The sequence below is a fragment of the Rhipicephalus microplus genome, chromosome 5 (assembly GCF_043290135.1).
Source record: "Rhipicephalus microplus isolate Deutch F79 chromosome 5, USDA_Rmic, whole genome shotgun sequence".
Lineage (NCBI taxonomy): Eukaryota > Metazoa > Arthropoda > Arachnida > Ixodida > Ixodidae > Rhipicephalus > Rhipicephalus microplus.
The window spans coordinates 2,135,813-2,155,390 of NC_134704.1; the positions used below are offsets into that span (position 1 = coordinate 2,135,813).

General features: G+C 41.5%; 1 protein-coding gene across 6 annotated transcripts in view; it reads left to right on the top strand.

The window, feature by feature from the left end:
* The window catches only part of LOC119174040 (intermembrane lipid transfer protein VPS13A), a 1,344,268-nt gene that overhangs the window by 1,304,363 nt on the left and 20,327 nt on the right, over positions 1 to 19,578 (top strand). For all 6 annotated transcript variants that reach the window (XM_075894208.1, XM_075894209.1, XM_075894213.1 and 3 more), the window contains one exon: positions 16,033 to 16,099. In XM_075894208.1, coding sequence (XP_075750323.1) covers positions 16,033 to 16,099 — 67 coding nt within the window. The remainder of the gene's footprint in view (positions 1 to 16,032; positions 16,100 to 19,578) is intronic.

Sequence of the window (19,578 nt, forward strand, 5' to 3'; positions counted from 1 at the left end):
CGCCACTACGTGTGTGCCTCGTTGCTTGCACAAAGCGCCGCTGGGCGCTGGCGCTAGCTCGTCAGACCATAATTAAGGGTTCTAGGTATGCGATGTGGGTACGGCTGAGTTTTCTTCAAAAGGGGATCTTTCAGCAAGTACGCGCCACGGATGATTACTGACAATCTGTTTATAAGACCAGGCGGCTTGCCAATCCTTGGTTTCACCGTTTGTCAGACATAGCAGATATATATATATATATCTTTCAAGAACCAAAGGTACTTTAGGCATTTCTATTTACTTATCTACCTATCTGGCCAGCTACATCTTGCTACTCCCGTAGTTGCCTCATTGCTTTAGTATAGACCAAAATCGGCATATGGGAGCACGAAGGTATGAGAAGATGTGTCTGGTTCAGACATAAATAATGTGAAAACCATGTCGTGTACGTCATGAAGCGCTTTCTTTCGGTCATGTGTGTCACATACCGGCATACCATGGGCTGCAGTATGTGGCTTGAGTGTCTATGCTATGCACCTTAAAGCTTGTTTCTACCTAGAAGCAACGACAACCGTCATCAGTAATTTAAACGAGAAAACCTTCGAAAAATGTGGCCTCGGCAGCCTTCAGTTGTTGACCGCAAAGAATAAAAATCAGGGTCTCAGCAGTAATCGGACCCAAGCATTCTGTGTGGCAGTCAGGTATTCTATCACAGAACCACACAAGGTCTTGAATTTGCTTTGTAAAAGGCAGACAACAAGTCCGTGCAAAGTGAGTATGGTTACAGTGCTAGCAATCTGAATTTATAACAAGGAGATGAACATAACATATGTACTCCTACGTTAAACTACCCCTCGTTATTTCCTTTCGAAATGGTTGTTAGCTGTGTATGATTGGCCTAAATATGCTTACTCATGCATACAGCACCAGCTCGTTGCCCCGCCGCGGTGGTCTAGTGGCTAAGGTACTCGGCTGCTGACCCGCAGGTCGCGGGCTCAATTCCCAGCTGCGGCGGCTGCATTTCCGATGGAGGCGGAAATGTTGTAGGCCCGTGTGCTCAGACTTGGGTGCACGTTAAAGAACCCCAGGTGGTCAAAATTTTCGGAGCCCTCCACTACGGCGTCTCTCATAATCAAATGGTGGTTTTGGGATGTTAAACCCCACAAATCAATCAGCACCAGCTCGTTACATGAAGCAACAAATGACACGAAAATGATCTATCTCGTAATGGTCACTTATGTACGACCATGTAAAAATCAGATAATGAACTATTTTCAATACGGCGTATGCCTTGCCATTGGTTATTCTACATTTCAAATTTTCTGGGTGCCATAAAATTCCCTGCTTGTTACATGATGTCACGAATCAATGAAATGTCATGGTGTTTATTACAGCACATACACATTATACAGCGCACTCAAGTGCTGAATAATACCTAAAGCCTTTTGGAGTAGCTGGAAAGCATCTCTTTCAAAATGTAATTCAAATAGTCTAGCCGCCAATGACATTAGCAGTGGCTGCTGTATTTATATTAGTATGTATTAATATTAGTAAACTAAAAAATAAGGGACCCCAAAAGGGACCCCAATAAGGAGATGAACGCGATAGCGACATTCTGTTCCTAGTGCGTATTTAAAACACTTAGAGCATGATACCTTTTCGAATTCGCTATGCACTCACTATACATGGCCTTAAGAGAATAGGCGCAGTAGCGTGTGTGCCTATTGTAGAGAGGTACTGGCTTTCAACCATAGAGCCATCGTGATAATCACATATTCTTGTCTTGTCGCCTAGAAGATCTTGGCTCCTAGAAGATCTTGGCTCATACCCACAAGGGGCATTGGCCACACTGTACCTTATAATAGATATTTTTTGTACAGCACTTGCTAAAGAAAGAGAGAAATTAGATAAGAACAGTAATAATGTTCCTTTGAAAAAACGTGAAAAAGTGCAGAAGAATTCGATAAACCAGAATATATTAAACAAATTAACAAGAATGAAGAAGGGGGACGAAGAATTGGATATATCTGGCAGTACCACTAGCAGTGTATCCTTGCAGAAACCAAAAATACTTGCAGAAACCAAACATGGCACTCATCAAAAAAATGAATTTTTTTTGTCACTTTTCGGTCTCAAAGACCAGTCTGCCATCTTTAAAGAATCATCGTAACGAACCGACCTATAGGTAGGATCAAGGATATATTGTCACGTGCTTGCTCAGAAAAGACGATGGCAGTTGTGCATGTGCCACGAAGGACTACGAAATGGACGAAAAAGAACTCGCTTGCGCGTTCTAATTAAAAGAGGTCGACCTGCTTCTGGTGTCTCAATCTCTGCGGCAAGACCTTTGTTTTGACGTCGTGACACTGGTGGAGGTGCTGGGTAGGAGGGACGATGGCAATATGTTTTCTTCCTTAGGCTTGTTGCTCAAATAAAAATTTTGTGAAAGAGCTTTAGGCACATGTGCTTCCGTATATTTTGCAAAGTCGTCGGCCATCCGAAATTGATTCTCATATCAGAGGAGCTTATCGTATAGTCATAGTTGTAGGAAACAAACTGTGCTGCACGCTTCTGAATGCATTCCAATTCGGCAATGCATGTCTTTGTACCTGGGTCTCATGCGGAGCATTCGTATTCCAAAATAGTGCTTAAGTTTAAAAAGTAAAAAGTTTTTTCAGCTTAGGGGGAGCTTTCTCAAAGTTTCGCTTTAGGTAGTTGAGAATACTGCCTGCCTTAGTTGCTACCACGGAGCAAGAAAGACAGGAAAAACTACTGGCTGATGCCAGCGCCAGTGCGCACCACAATAATGTCACCCTGGAAAAGGAGGTTGGCAAACGAACGCGAAGCGATCCTTGCGGCAATGCACAGAACTAGTCATTTCCCACCGCTGGAATACAGCGATGCGCCTGCGGTCTCCGACACACCCGAGTGTCGTCTGCTACATCTGCCTCTCACCGACTCCACTATGCTACTGGATGCAGCAATGAAAGCTTTTCGCCGGCATAGTTTGCCAAAACAAAATAAAGCAAGTAGAACGTCTTAGTGCCAGCATTTTTAAATATATATGTTGGATCAGATGCTCTTCAAAAAATGAAAGAAATTAAGTGGTAGAAATAAAAAAGCAGCCGATCTGTAATCGTAGCTAGGAGCATGCCTAAAATCACTCATTGTGAAGCTTGAGGATAGATTTTGCATGTTTTTTCATATAACAGCTCCATACAGAACTACAACGCATGAAAAAAAAAGCAGACATACATGAAGCACATTTGAGTAGATGGCAATTCAATTGAATAGAAGAGTGAAGGCTGCCTCGAGCTGTAAATCAGTTTTCTGTAAAAAAAAAGTTTGACCTTTCAACGGTCCGTCTCACCAAGAACAGTGGCAAGAATGGGCAAGGGCTATATGAAGGAAAGCGACTGCGTCTTGGAAAATTATTTTCACAGTGGAGCGGTCGGCGGGCACGACGCCTTGCTAAGTTTAAATTTACAGATATTCCTGACCAGCGAAAGATCTTGCGACTCGCTGAAGTGGCACCTTAAGTTTTTTAGCGGAGGTTTTACTTACTCGTGCCCAGAAATGAAGCCAAGAACTGGCCGGAATATTGCTGAAATAACTGATATAAGCAGTGCCAAACGAGCGAAGATAGAGGATACCAGTCACAAGTCAAAAGTTTTGCGCAACTATTTTACCAACCTTCAAACTTCCAGATAAGCTACATCACGTAAAAAGCATAGTTCTCAGTTTTGTGTTTGGTTGCTGTAGCTTGGCATAAACAATTGGTTCTCAGGAAGTTCCAACATAAGATAAGCTTCGGAAGAGAGCAGACACATTAGAAAAATGTCTTGCTTGTTTTTTTTTGTTTCTAATCTTTACCTTTTTCTTTAATATGAAAAGCTTCCTCTGTATGTTTCTTTTTAAATAGTGCATATTGTATGCTATGTTCCCACAAATAATATTTCTACCCTTGCCTGCGAAGGTGAATGAGTGAAAGCGAATGTGTTTAGGACTTGTGGGCAGCTTCGTGCAACTATCGTGGTATGGTCTCTTTCCCAAGGTGCTCTGGCTAGCTTAGTGGAAACTCGTAACGATTTGCCGTCTCGTTTAGCGAGAGTATCTGAGCTATGCACTAATACACTGAGCAGCGAGAGTAAGCGTGGAAGCAAAGGACAAGAGCGGGCTTTACGCTTTTTGCGTCCACTGCTCCGGCGCGGCAGTGCGGCCGCAGTTCTGTAGGTGGCGCTGTCACGAGGTTGTGCAGTGTGCCCAGAGGGCTCATAGCAAACGTCCTGTGTCAACAAGTACGTTTTTTTTTTCCTTCTATTTATAATCAGTGGAGTTTGTAAAACATTTGACCGAATCTGCTATGAACCCTCTGGGCACACTGCACAGCATTACTGGACCCATTCAACAAGATTTCTTGCAGATAATATAGTGCTAGCAGAAACAGCTGCCACAAGAAGTACCGCTTTATACTGTCGGCCTAGTAACGCAGACCTCCAGGGACAAAACACAAATAAGTGTGAGTGTACAGCCCCGCCTATGTAACGAAAAAGAAGGTGTCTACTTGATTCGGTCAAATGTTTTACAAACTGCACTGATTATAAATAGAAGAAAAAAAACGCATTTGTTGACACAGGAGATTAAATCATGGTGAGGCCACAGAAGATGTGACGAGGTAAAGTCCCAATAGTTCTTCAGCCATCTTGGGTGATCTCAATTGCACTTGCTTTTGGCAATCCATCATACTAAAGGCAAAACTGATAATTCAGGCAAATAAGGATCTGCTAATTGTAACAGCTGTCTCTTCTGATGGAAGTAATTCATTAGGGAGCCTGAACGTTGTTTGAAAAATATAGTTTTGTCCCACCGGTCAACAGGGTTTTGGTCAAAAGCCGAGGTGAAATTTGCTCTGCACTAATCCCAGGAATCATCCCAATGGTCTAATATACAGAGCTCATAAGACTTCTTGATATTGTGAGTGAAAAATAGCCTCATAATTTGTGATTTCTCTTGTGACGTTATGCAGCTATTCTTATCACAAGTGTACTCGAAGAATTTCAGCAAAGTCTATAATGGCAGACGAGGACGTCTCATCGAACACATCCACATTGATGAAGTTTTTCTTTGGAACAGTGTTAGCACTTAATCATCTTTAAGTCGACATTGTCGAAATGGTGGTCCAGGAACCTCGTAGTGCTACTTTTGTGCGAAGGAAGGGCCTATTTTGAAATGAAATTATGTTTAGTGCTCCGCATAGGGTTAGCGCACTTCAAATTACCTTGTTCAAAAAGCGTACTGACCGGACCATCTCATGCCACTGTTGCCGTGCTGCCCGGCTTACTCTGCTAGTAGCAGCAGACCGAAAGCAGAGGAAGCCACATCAGCAACAACTGCCATTGATTAATTTTCCACCACTGTCTTCGAGATTGCAGACTTTTTTTTTTTTTATTCAACTGTGCCCCACTAGATGGCACAATCTGTCCAGTGTAACTACGCAAAAATTGAAATTTTGAATCACTCCCACCATTCCCCATAGTAACTTCCTACGGTTCTTTTTTTCGTGAATCAAACAGAAACGGACAGGCAGCATTTTATTGCTTCTCTTGATGCACAAAAGGTCCTTTATTTAGTGCAGCTAGATCGATTACTAGTGATTTATTGTAGACGGCCCCGTCTGATGTCATCGGGATCATTTTGAGAATTTTCTACTGCGCCACATGTGTTCTTGTGCATCTACCTTAATTTCTTGCTAAGTAGGGCACTATTGTTGATCATATTGTCGTTTTAGGTGTTGTCATACATTGAGCTTTCACTCCGATGTCAATTGTTATTTGGCTTTAGTGTCTCTTTAATATACAGACTCTCGAGAAAAAGCTGGGTCAGAAAAGCTATGTAACTACCAAAGCAGTGCCATCTTGGAACGTTCTCATTGTTGCCAAATTATGGTGGCTGGAAAGGTTCCTAGTGTCGGGAACGAGGCGGCGAGGCTGAAAGACCTTACAATAGAAGCTCCAAAAGGCACAGCCACTCGCTGGCACGCTTCGTTCGCGAGCACCAGCCCACGTCCTGGCGAGTTCCTCGCATTGAACAAAGTATTGTGGTTTTGGTATAAGCATGTTGTGTTCACCACACATGGCATTGATAAATTGTACACGAGGAAAAAAGAGGTATGAGGACTATGCCGGCCGGTTAGCGTTTTCAGAACACCACATACTGGTTGCAAATAGTATAGCGCACATATAGAGGTTTGAGGTTCCAGTTCAATAACAATAAGTTTCCCACAGTCATGTTCGAGTACAATGATAGAAATACTCTCAAACAAATATAATGGTTACATCAAGAACATAAAATATATTAAACAATACAAAATATGCAAGGAAGGACACTTTGACACAAGCTGTGAGTAAATAGTGCAAAGGAAAAAAACGTGCATATCAATCAAACAAAAAATAATTAATTACAAGTAAAAGTAAAGAAACAGTGAAATGGAATTTATTTACTCATAGGAACCACTTTTGATGTTTTGTGCTTGCTACTGTACTGGTTCCGCACGAGCTCTGAATTGAGGCATGCCTTTTCTTCATACAACTTTCTTTGTATAACAACAGAAAACAAGTTCACTCTTTCTTTTTAGGCAATGTGCATTGAAGCGGTTAAAAAGACTTTCAGTTGTGTGTGAGCATAATGATAACTATTCTAGACCGCAATAAAGTTGCAACAGCTACCAAAATATCAGTGTCAGATCCAAGCGTGTACCTAGCCAGAAATGTTTTTCGGGGGGGCAAGGGCACCATTTTGATTTCGGGAGGGCCACCACACTTTGAAATGGTCATTTATCGCTCTCTTTTTATGGCGAAAAAATCACAGCATATCCACGAACTGAATGATGATGAGTGTGGCAAAGCGTCCATCCAACCAACCGTGGGTCCATCTGTCCCTCCGTGCATTTGTCCGTCTATCTGTCTGTACATCCGTCCATCTAGTGAACACTCCAAGTACCACCATCTCGCATCTTTTCATAATATATTGATTATATATACAAGTACCGTCATCTAGCGGACATTCCAAGAACTAAACGAGAGGTAAATACCTGCTACACACATCGAGGACGCACAATCCACCGCTTAGGGAGCTTGGCTTTTAAATGTTTATCCCCTGTGGCACACACCCGCTCTCTCGGGTATGTACCATCGGTAGTTACAAATGAGTATGTGCCACCAGTGGTTACAAATGATAGCAGGACCAACGGGTGATGCCATAAGGAACTTCACCCCTAAAGAAATTTCAGTGGGAAGGGGGGGGGGGGGGACATAGGCCCGGTCAAATTCAGGTTCTACAGGAGATGGGTGCCCCTAACTGAGCTTCTCGATTTCCTTTAATTTTTATCAACAAAGAACATGCAGGCATGAGATTAGCCCTTTTCTTTCTACTCCACGCATTTATTTGTCAATCATATGACATAAAAAACGTCGTCGCTGCGTGCACCTTCGTGTCCATAAGCAGGAATACAATGAGGCTGCGGCAATAGTGTAGCGGTTGCGGTGCTCGGCTGCTGACCCGAAGGATCCCAACCACGGTGGCCACATTTCGATGAATGCGAAATGCAGAGATCCATGTGCTGTGCAATGTCAGTCACCGTTCACCAGATGATCACGATTTCCCAAGCCCTCCAGCACAGCATTTCTATGTATCGTGGTTTTGGGGACGTAAGGCCTCAGACATTATCAGAAAAACAGTAAGGCAGGCCCTTTTCCAAACTATAATAAATATGATAGAGACAGCTTTGAGGTAGCAAAAAAAAAAGATAAGGCACATTTCTTATCTACTTCATTTTTTCGTTATCCCTATGGCGCTAACCAATCGGGCATTTCAGCATTTAATTATCGAATGAAACATCCACCTTCATATAGGTGCATGTATGCAGGAGTGAGAGGTTAGGTTATATGTTAGGTGACAGAAAACAATGGAAAATATTTCGGTGGATCTCGCGTATAGCACGAGAATCAAGTTCATGGGATGCACTATTTTGTGTTCTGAGCAGAGTGTTACAAGATGTATATATATGCTTTTGAGTTAATTGAGTAGTTTATCAAATTGAGGGCTCACGAGGGACATGGAATTCACTGGCTTCTAAAGCCTAGCACGCGATCTTATAATCATGGCTACACACGCAAAACCACATATGCAAGTTTCATCGAGTGTACTGCATGCTACGGTATTTGCAATGCATGCAACGCTCAAAGGCCAACTCCGGCAATTTTTCGATGTCAATGGATCTCATTGAAATTCACTGAGTAAGTTCCTTTGCACATACTCATCATTTTTGACAAAATAAAGTCTTGTGAGATGCACTGATTGTTGGCAAATAAATTTTAAATATTGCCTCGAAAAGCTCACCTCGCTTGCCAGAATTAATGGCAAAGCTGTGTGACGTCATGTTTGGCATGTCAATGGAAGTGACGCACCTGATAGCATCGCTACTTTGGCCGCTACAGCATTTATTGTGCTGGCCACAAGGCGCCGGCAGCCGTGTTTGGCACAGGTAAAGCATGGGAAAGCTTTCTTCCTTTCTCTGTGATGTTTGGCCGGTGCTTCACTGGCCTGGCTTTCACAGTTTTTATACTACGCGCTGGCAAGACCAGTATACGGCCTCCGGTTTTTACCAAATAGTACATCATACGCCTGGTCGGGCTTCGGTTTCAGTTTTGCACCTTTTTGGTTATTAAAAATTATTTTCAAATTTTCTGAGCATTTCAGCTATTGGGCTCGTGACAGGAATGTCTCAGGAACATAGGAACACCATTACCTTGACATGGTCGAAAAATCACCTCAGTTGGCCTTTAAGTATAGAGTTATATAAGTGTATGTGTAACACTTATTGCATTTTTATCTGCGATAGGTCACTCCCGATGTATTTATCCGTAAATTTTTTTCTTTGCATCTATTGAAACTTGCCGAGAAACAGGCATCTTATGTCATTTTTTTTAATGTGCGTGTCGCCCACATATCCAGCATTCTATGGCCCGACGGGGTATGCAGGTATGTGCCAGACGTGACTGAGGGAAAGCATTCCACAGCGTATGGGGCAAAAATATCATGTTATACATTTTGTGATCTGCCACTCAAGTTCATCATACACTCACATACTCATTTGATAATTCTCATTTATACCATGGTAAGGAGAAGAAAACTACAGCACTCAGATGTACGTCGCTGATTAGATGGTAGATATAGAACCACTCAAAGCACGTTTGTTTGAAATTTAAGTGATTCGAAGAAAAGCTGCACATTTAAAACTGCATTATAAGAAAAAGGCCATATCAATGGCAGCTAAAATTGCATGTTTTGGTGATGTGGGAGTGAGCACATCACTAAATCAGTGTATCATTCTATCATGGCGGCACAGGAGTGGTTATATGTTTTAATACATCGGCTCTATGAGGAGCTTTTTTTCTAGAGTCTATATATTAACTCTATAATCATGATAAAAAGTGGATGTTTTTTACCTCGTACATTGCTACAAATTTGAATTTAAGTGCTCCAGAAGTAACATTTTGCTACTCCAAATTCTATTTCAGCTGTTTCATCCCTGCATCACCCAACGACGACAGTTCCCTCATGTCCACTGTGCGAAATTAAGGCATAAATGTTCACATGTGATTTCTAAAGCATCTGATAGGCTTCAAACACCAAACACAAATGATTCTTTTCAAACAATGAGACACCCTTTTCAAAGCACTCAATAAAAATGTTGATCATAATTAATTAAAACAGCACATCAAGAGCGAAAAATTCTTTACAGGCATGGCTGTCTTGCAGGGGGTGCAAAAGGGGCACTTGCCTTCCTCATGCCTCGCTAGTACTTGCCCTCATCCAAGCTGGATTGATCGGTGCTCTCCCCAGCCACAGTGAAACACTGGTTTGCACCCACCCCCCCCACTCCCGAATGAAGAGAAAATCCTGCGGACGGTTATGATTACAGGCCAAATTTACAAACAATTGATTTATGATTAATCTATCAAAAATTTTAATCCACCATCCCTACTAGTACATTCCTTGTAACCATTCCAGCCTTCCTAGTGCCAGGGTCCCAACAGGCATGTGGCATGCTCTCTGGGGAGTGTCGAGAGTTCTCGTGACACAACACTCTCTAGTGCGTAGCCGGCATGGAGGAACAAACATTTAGGAAGTTGCAACTCCACTCTTTTAGGCGACCGGATAATGTCACATTGCTGGAGAGCCACTCCATGCTGGCAATGTCTCGCGGCATAAAAGTAAATCGCCACTGTTTTGGTTTACGATAAAACCGCGGTTGGCGCCGCTAGGCCGGTAGGGTCTTATTTTTGTGGTTGTGACTTCGTTCCACAAAATGCCACAAACTCAAGATGGAGCTTGTTATTTTTTTATTTTATGTGACGTTATGTGAATGTCTGTAGACACCCTTTCTAACGGTAGTTTAACCTTCTAAATATTTCTTCCTCCGTGGTATTGGCTACCACTCTTTTCTGATCGAATGGTGAAGAATTGCATAGTGAGGGCCTTCCCAATAAACAAAAAATGGGATAAATTATGGCTTAGTGTGCTTCAGTTACCCAGAGAGTTTTAAAAAGGCTCTAGGAAGGCAGCTCTTCCCGCTTTTGCTGTGACTGCTGTGCATTTCAGGCAAGCCTGAAATGAGAGTGATTAGCAATGAGAGTGATATGTTCCTTTTTATCATTATTGACCATTGCACCTTCTTTCTTTTGTTTAAGACAAGATAAATTTTGTTGCATGTCAGTGCTGCTATTTGTGTTCCTCCTTTTTAGTAGAGCTCCATCTTTCGTGCTCTTTTGTTTTCCAAGATATGTCAACCAACATGCTCAAGAATCCACTTTTTTTTCTTTTTGCTGATTTTTCAATTCAATTCTTTATTCATCATTAGTGTAGAAGGAGGTTCCGGAGTTGCAAAACTGTCATAGGGACCTCCTATTAGTTATTTGTCAATATTAATAAATTGTATGTAATGGAAAAAAGGCAGTAAACAGTAAAAAAAAAGATGTGAGAAAATAATAAGCAGGGCATATAGGAAAAAAGAACAATAATGGAAAAAACTAACAAAAAGTAAGTGTGTACAAGAAACGTGATTTGCGAACAAACAGTACAGAACTCATAATAGATGCTAAAAATTGCAATCAGTGTAATTTATATAAACATAACTGTTTATCAAAGAACACGGTGTACAATTGATATAAAAATAAATGAAACATGCTTGCAATTGATTTAAATGAAACTTTAAATTTCTAGAAACAACAAGCCGAAAATTGAGAAAAAAAATTCAACATGATTCAGTGATACATATTATAGAAGTGGTATTATAACAAAATGAATGAACTGGTTTACGTTTACGTATATAATCACAATAAATCGATAGCGAGCAATGTTGTTAATAGGTGTCTCATCATGTGTTTTTTGAATAATATTGTTGTGCGGTATGCTTTAATATATAATGGCAATATATTCCAGTATTGAATGGCAGTGAAAAGAGATGCGAGTTTTCATAATTAGTGTTTATTCTGTGAAGTAAAATGTTGCTGTTAGATGAAAATTTAGTGTTGTTTATGTAAGTTAGAACAGATGTGTGAAATGTATCAATATTGATTTCATAGTTAAGTGTGCAATATATTAGTAAAACCAGTTTGAGCTGAACCATAAAGCATAGTGGTAGTATGCTTAATAAAGTGTAATTCAGTACTGAATGAGACATGTAGCTATAAAAACTTATGGTCCGCAAAGCCCGATTTTGTAAATGTTGTAGATGTGTTAAATGCATAGTATATGTGTTTCCCCACGTAAAAATGCAGTATTGAAGGTGGCAATGTATAAATGCGTAATAAAGTAAAGTTCTGATATGCTGTGGGAAAAAAGAGCGTGTTAAAATCAGTACTCTGATACCAAAACCGATCTTTTTTGAGATCATTTCAGCATGCAGGTTAAACTTAAGATGACAATCAAGCTTGACCCCAAGAAAGACGACTTCATGTGCATGTGAAAGAACATGATCATTAAGATGGAGTGGGAGTGCAGACGAGATGACACGTTTATTTGTATGAAAAAGCTTGAATTGGGTTTTAGATGCATTCATACGAAGTTTTTTTTTTTTGCGCAGGTGACAGTTGAGTCACGTTGTTATGGTGTTCATGCAATCACTAAATGTAGATATAGGCAGCTGGGAAAATTGTTAATGTATATGAGAAATAATAGGGGACCTAGAAGTAAGCCTTGTGGGACACCCATCATGACTGATTTAACATTTTATAGTGAAGCTTTGAAATTTACTATCTGCGTTCTGTTAGTTGAATAGCTGCAAATGAGTGAAAGTGCTGGGCTGCGAATGCCCACAGCTTTTAGCTTATGAGATAGGATATCATGAGAGATGGTGTCAAATGCCTTGCTAAAATCTACAAGTACTGTGCGACAATATGGTCGTTGTCAAGGGCTCGCTTTGTTTTGTCTGTGAGTGATAAAATTGCTGTTTTGGGAAAATAATTTCCACGGAAATTATCCAGGTGATAAAAAATTGTTATCCAGGTGATAAAAAATTAAATTTTTGGAAATAGTTTGTTAAGCGGATAGCAAGTAGCTTTTCTATGATCTTGTTAAAAAGGGTAGCATACAAATTGGCCAATAGTTCGATAATTCTTTGTCACCTTTTTTTGAATATGGGAGCTATTTCATCGTGTTTTAACTCATTGAGAGAAACAGCTGTTTTTAATATGCAGTTAATTATATGTGTGAGCATGTTGACAATGTGAGGTGATATTAATTTGATTTTCATCATCATCATCATTATCAGCCGGACTACGTCCACTGCAGGACAAAAGCCTCTCCCATGTTCCGCCAGTTAACCCGGTCCTATGCTTGCTGCTGCCAATTTATACCCACAAACTTCTTAATCTCATCTGCCCACCTAACCTTCTGTCTCCCCCTAACTCTCATGCCTTCTCTGGGAATCCAGTCAGTTACCCTTAATGACCAGCGGTTATCCTGTCTACGCGCTACATGCCCTGCCCACGTCCATTTCTTCTTCTTGATTTCAGCTATGATATGCTTAACCCCCGTTTAATCCCCAATCTACTCTGCTCTCTTCTTGTCTCTTAAGGTGACACCTACCATTTTTCTTTCCATTGCTCGCTGCGTCGTCCTCAACTTAAGCTGAACCCTCTTTGTAAGTCTCCAGGTCTCTGCTCTGTAGCAAAGTACCGGCAAGATACAGCTGTTATATACCTTCCTCTTGAGAATTTGATTTTAGAGGGCTGTAAATCATCAAGACCGGGTTAAAATAGTCGAAAACTAGTTATTGCATTGCATACTTCTTTCAGTGATAAGTAAAATGAATAAGAGGTCTGCTTGAGTGTTGGCTGTGGTATATTGTCGGGTGAATTATCAGATGTAGGACAGAAGAAAGCATTGAACTCATTTGCAATGTCAGTGGCTTTCGTTACCACACTTGTTTCTGTGCTCAGTCTGTTGGGATTGCGACTAGGTAAAGACAAATGGAAAAATTATTTGATTGTATCCCATGTCTTACGAGTGTCATTTTTGTGTTTAATTATTTCATTCTCAAAGTAGGCAGACTTAGCTTCTTTTAAGAGTCGACCGAGTGTATTAGAATAAGTTACATAATGCGACTTTAAAGTTACATTGAAAGGTTGACATTTGACCTTTTTGTGAAGCTTTTCATGTTATTTAATGCTTTGTAAGAAAGCTGTTGTTATCTATGGGTTTCTTGGAGTTGAAAACCAGTGTGAAACCTATGTTATGCTCGTACACGCTAAGTATGTGGTTGGGACTTTGTTATTAAATTGCTCTGTTATTAAATTGCTCGAATGCTACGACTGGATCAGTTGCCGAAGGAATCCATTTCTAATTTATCTCTGCAATTCGTTTGATAAACTTGGAAGTGTTAAAGTTGGTTTTTCTTGGGTTTCTATGCACTGGGACATTGGTTGAGTTTAACAAAGCAAACACAGGGTAGTGATCCGTAGTATAAACAGTGATTACACTAACAAGTTGCTCAATTTGTAAAATTCATAGTATGTGCTCTATTAATCATTGAGAACCACAAGGCGGACATCTGGTTTGGACAGTCATTAGCGAATCCAGGCCATAGCCTTTATAGCATGCGGTGTAGTTAGAGCAATGACTATTGGTAGGGTTAGTAATGTCTATGTTTATGTTACCGAGAATGATGACATTCTTCTTTTCATTAGCAATGAAGTTTAAGATGGCATCCAGCTGAGAGCAATAGGGAGCAGGACAAGATGACGGGGAATGGTATATAGATCTAATGATTGTGTTCCTACTGTTAGCGGAAAGGAATGACGTGTCGAATTCCAAAAATTCAGATTCAACATTAGAACATGAGAAAGAGAGATCATGGCGACGACAATACGTGTGAGTATCTTGAACCAGAATGGCTGACCCGCCATATCGGGCATTTTTACGGACGCATGCTTTCACTGTATATCCGGGAATGCCAAATAACACAATATCAGCGTTTGACAGCCATATTTCTGAGAGGCAGATGATCGTGAAAGGGTTGTTTAGATTAGAAAATAAATCTACTATGCTATCAGAGTTCTTTGAAAGGCTAAGTATGTTAAAATGTATCAGGAATTTGTGGGTGTGTTTGGTGCTAGTAAGTGAACATTTCAGTTTTTCGGAAGAGAAATACATTGTCATGAATGTAGGTCTGATTAGATATAAAAACGAGGAAGTTTGGACAACTATGGAATGATTAGTGAAAGGTCGCTAGTACAAGAAATGACGTTCACGCAACTTCCCTCTGTTTTGCAGGCTTTAACCTGGCAATTATCTGTCCACAGAAATTGCCAGTTGTGTTGCCTTTTTAGCTAGAGAGCTTGCGCAAAACGTTTGTTGTCTTGCATCAAGTGGTCATTCACAAAAACTTTAGCCTCTGCAGAGGGAGGAAAGCCGAGTGTCGTAGTGTTTAAGCGTGCTTTTCCAGCTTTGCTTATGAATTCAGCCTTGTTAGTGCGGAAACAGAAGCGTGCAACTATATTTTTGTCTTTCTTTGCTGGGACGCAATGGACAGTGTCTACATCAGTGAGAGCAACAGGGCATCCAATCTTCTGATTTTCTGAAGCACAGCTACGCAGTTTTTGCCTTGTGTGGATGGCACCTCCCTGATTTCGACATTATTTGTACGAGAGTACTGCTCGAGATCTGCAATCCTTCTAGACCAGTGGTTCTCAGCCATGCATGTGTTGGGGACCCCTTGTAGACTTGTGGAAGTGATGGGGAACCCGTTGCAGTGGAAGGGGGGGGGGGGGGCGTACGTAGGTAAATTAACACAACTGGAGCGTGAAACACGTCCCTTTTATTGCTACCGAAAACATCAAACTTTGCACATCACTTCATTTTAGACAGTTCATCAATACATTGCATAGTCGTGCTTAAACAGAGTTGAAGCGCAGCTTTCTTTTTTTTTTAAGTGGGTGAAGGTTTCACGGATCACAAAATTAGCTTCGCGAACCCCCTAGTCTTTGGAAACCCCGTTTGAGAACCACTGTTCTAGACAACTTTCCTTTTTTTGCACTCACGGCATCATACTTTTTCTTGGATTCTTCATACAGCTGGTTGATCATGCGTAAGCTGTCGTGCAATCCTGCAATTCATAGCCGTAAGCCTTCAACATCACGAGCAAGTTCTGCGTTACTAGGCATTGTTAGAACCATGGGGAACAACTTTGGCAGCAGCAGGTGTGACAAGCGCTGAGAGCAGGGGCGGCAAGTGCCGTAATGAAGCAAAAGACTAACTACCATGATAACAACATGGGTTCGGCAGAAACTATTCCACTGAAACAGCAATTTTATCATTCACTGACAATAATTTGTGTTAAGACACTGTAGTGTCGATCACCTCACAAGTATCAAGCCTACTGAGAGGTGAGAGTAAAGCCATGCGAATTGGCTGCAACTATGCGAGTGTGATATCCCATGCCTTATATAGAAAAGCTCTAATGTTTCTGCATTTCTCTTTGATGTTGTCAAGGGCTACTGAAATGGGCAAAGGAGTCGTCATGAGACAGCGACTTCCTAGGTTCATCAACCCAAATTTGGTGAGCTTGCAATTATTTGCTTTTGGCATGTTGTTTTAAGTATTCTAGCTAACCATAATTTGAACCCTGTCAGATATAACTGCACAGCACAAAGAAGAGTGTCTCACAAAGCAAGGCTTGCGGATAAGTGGGAGAGGCAGCATCACCAAGGCAACCCTGTGTATAACAGTCAGGATAGTGGAGAACAGCAGTTCACAATCACGGGTGCCTACCAGCTTTGCTGTGGCTTTAGCATTGCACCTGCTACGTACGCTAATTTTTTACAGAAAAAGCTGTCATGAGATCACAACAGCTGTTTTTGGCACTGTAGTTGTCTGCTGCCACCACTGGTGTACAAAACGACAATTGCACGAAAGAAAAAAAAACTAAATATGATACAATACAGAGTGGGATTCGAACTGGGGTCATTTGTGTGGTCACCGAATATTTTGAACCATGCCAGTGCTTGAGACTCGCTTGCAAAATGACTCCCATATGGCAGAGAAAAAAGAAATGTTACTTCATTCATTCCAATTCGGTTATTTCAAAATTCTGTGGTTAATGCCAAGGATTTCTGCCACCCCATATTTTGCAATTTAAGTTCGTAATGTCTCAAAAAAAAGTACACTGCTCTCGGAACACCAAACCAAACAACACATTTATTGAACTATACTTCAACATAATATTATTGTCAGCCAAATCTAGTATGTCATTAGTGACATGCTAAAACAACCTTACACAATATCGCAATACACTCAATTAAACATAACAACAAACAAAAGGTAATGCGAATGTGGTGCCGTCGATGTTCGACTCACTGCGCTAGAGACCAGGGGGAGATGGCCCGTGTGACTTCGTCAGAAGACAACCATTCATGCCAGCTGCCATGTGCCAAAGAGTCTTCACTCCAAAAGAGAGAATATTTGGGCATGTTGGTTGTTGATCGTTCTTTATGAAATGCAGCGTGCATATGAACACTTGACAAAAGGAGACCAGGACAACCATAGAGTTAACAGTATATTAGTTCTATGAGGACAAGTGCTCACTATAAACTCAAGTTTACATGCAGATTCAGTCCATAAATAAGCACCAATTACACAGTGCATATATAAGTGGGGATACAGTAGTACAACTGTCGATACATATGCAGTACAGACAGTGGTACCGTATCGCGGCACCGGGGAGAAAAACAACCGGAGAAATCCTATAGGCGGCAGAGATAGCAAAGGCAGGTAACACATGTGTTAGTATCCCAGCCATCTATCCTGCTATCTGGCAAAGAGCATAAATTCTTGGCATGAACACGTGGTCATTTCGTTCTGTTTTTTCTTTTCCTTTCTTTTTTCTTCTTCTTCTCTTTTCTTTATTGCAGTTTCAATTGGGGCTTATACATAAGGCCTTTTGGATTTGTCTGCACAGGCAGCACTAGTTCAATGGGTGCAGCACCTTCCTGCTCAATTTGCTGGTGCCGCACACGCTCTGCACTGGCTTTCTCATTTTGTCCAGGTGCAAGTGTAATGCTGCAGGAGTTCTCTGCCGGCCTGCACTTCTCAAAAGGAAATGCAGCCTAGCGTGCAACTCCTCGCAAGCTTTGAGCAGACGAGGCTGCGTGTTGTTCAAAGTGTGCATGCAAAAGCAACTTCAGCTCGTGGCCCACCGGAAAATCTTAGTCTTGTCCTTTCTGCAGCTATTAAAGCGCATTTTTTTACATGTATGTCTCATGAGCAGAAAAATTTAGCGTGGTTGACTGCAGTAAGAATCGTAGAAAAAAAAGTTATGTCTTCATCTTGATTTTAACAGTGCCCTGAAGAACGAGAACTAGAAGAAAAGAAATTGCACGGATGTGCATATGTGATTTGAATGATGAGCATGCATCTTCAGCAGCTGTATAGTCCCTCTAAAATCTTTTTTAGAGTTACTGTCTTTCTACTTAAAATACACTTACGTTTAACCTAATGAAGGGATGTGCATAAAGAAAAGGAGAATTCGCATTGGTTCTAGGGCAGCACCTGTCCTGTATAATATATTTTTTAGTTTAGTGGACAGGAAGTTGGTACATGGCTTGGATGGATTAGTCAAGCATGTCTTTCGCTATGTAGATGACTACTTGGTGCTTTTTAATTCCCGTGTTTATTATCAACACTCTGTGAATGTTTTGAAAGTATTGTGAGAGAATGGCAGTGGCCTAAATTTCACGATTAAGTTGATGACACAAGCGGTACTTTAGTTCCTAGACCTGAAGTTATATTTTCGTTGTACACTTTTGTATTGGCACTATCATTCTTGTACACTTGAGCCATTGCTAGATTTCTCTTCAAATCATTCGAAGATAATAAAACAGGGCATAGCCGTGTCATGTGTTTGCTCAGCCTTGCTAAAATCTTGTAAAGACGAGCTACAGATTAGCTTCAGGGAACTGGTGGCAAGACTTAAGCAAGCAGGTTTTCCGGAACACACCATTGCACAAGTCTGTGAAAAGATGGGCAAACTTTTGAAGCCCAATCATTCACAAGCGGGAGGCGACAAAGAAAGGGCTACGAGAGCAAAACATTACATGGTCATTTCGTATACTCATCGTGTTGCTCTCTGTTTGAAAAACGTGGCCCTACGTTACTGTGTTGACCTAGCTTTTAGGGGCAAAGCTCCTTAAGGCGCGGGTCTGTCCATCCTTCGTTGTTGTCCTACGTAGCTATCGGGATGTGAGGAGATGGCGGTACTCGGGAGTGTTCACTAGATGGAAACAACCCCTGAGAGTTCTCCCTTCTTACAACAAAAGCTGTTATGAGATCACAACTCGGGTCATGCGCAGTTGTTTGCTGCCACCGCCGCCGGTGTCTGTAACTACATCGCACGAAATTAGAAAAAAAATCACAGCATATCCACAAAGTGAATGATGATGAGTGGGGCGAAGCGTCTGTCAGCTCATCTGTGTGTTCATCCATGCATCCGTCCTTGAGTCCACCCATCCGTCTGTCTGTCCATTCGTGCATCCATCCGTCTGCTAGTCTGTCTGTCCATCTGTCCGTGCGTCAATCTAGTGAACACTCCAAGTACTGCCATCTCGCATCCCCTGTGGCACATACCCGCTTCGCGCGTCCGTCCATTCGTCCATCCATCTGCTAGTCTGTCTGTCCATTCATTCATGGGTCCATCCGTGCATCGATCTAGTGAACACTCCAAGTACTGCCATCTCCAATCTCGCATTTCCTGTGGCATATACCCACTCTATAGCGGGTATGTGCCACTGGTGGCTGCGTACCCCAACAGAGGAAGGACAGACCCACACCCTAAGAAGCTTTTCCTCTAAAAAAACCTAGTACTTATGCCACAGTGGGGCTCGAACCCGGGCCCGCTGGGTTCCAGTTTAGTATTCCACCACTGAGCCACACTAGTGCTAGGGACTTGTTGGCAAACTTGTCTTAGGCAAGCTTGATGTGGGGAAAGCGATTGCATTAATACGACTTATAAAGCGTTTTAAAATAGCGAAAGAACTACCAGTC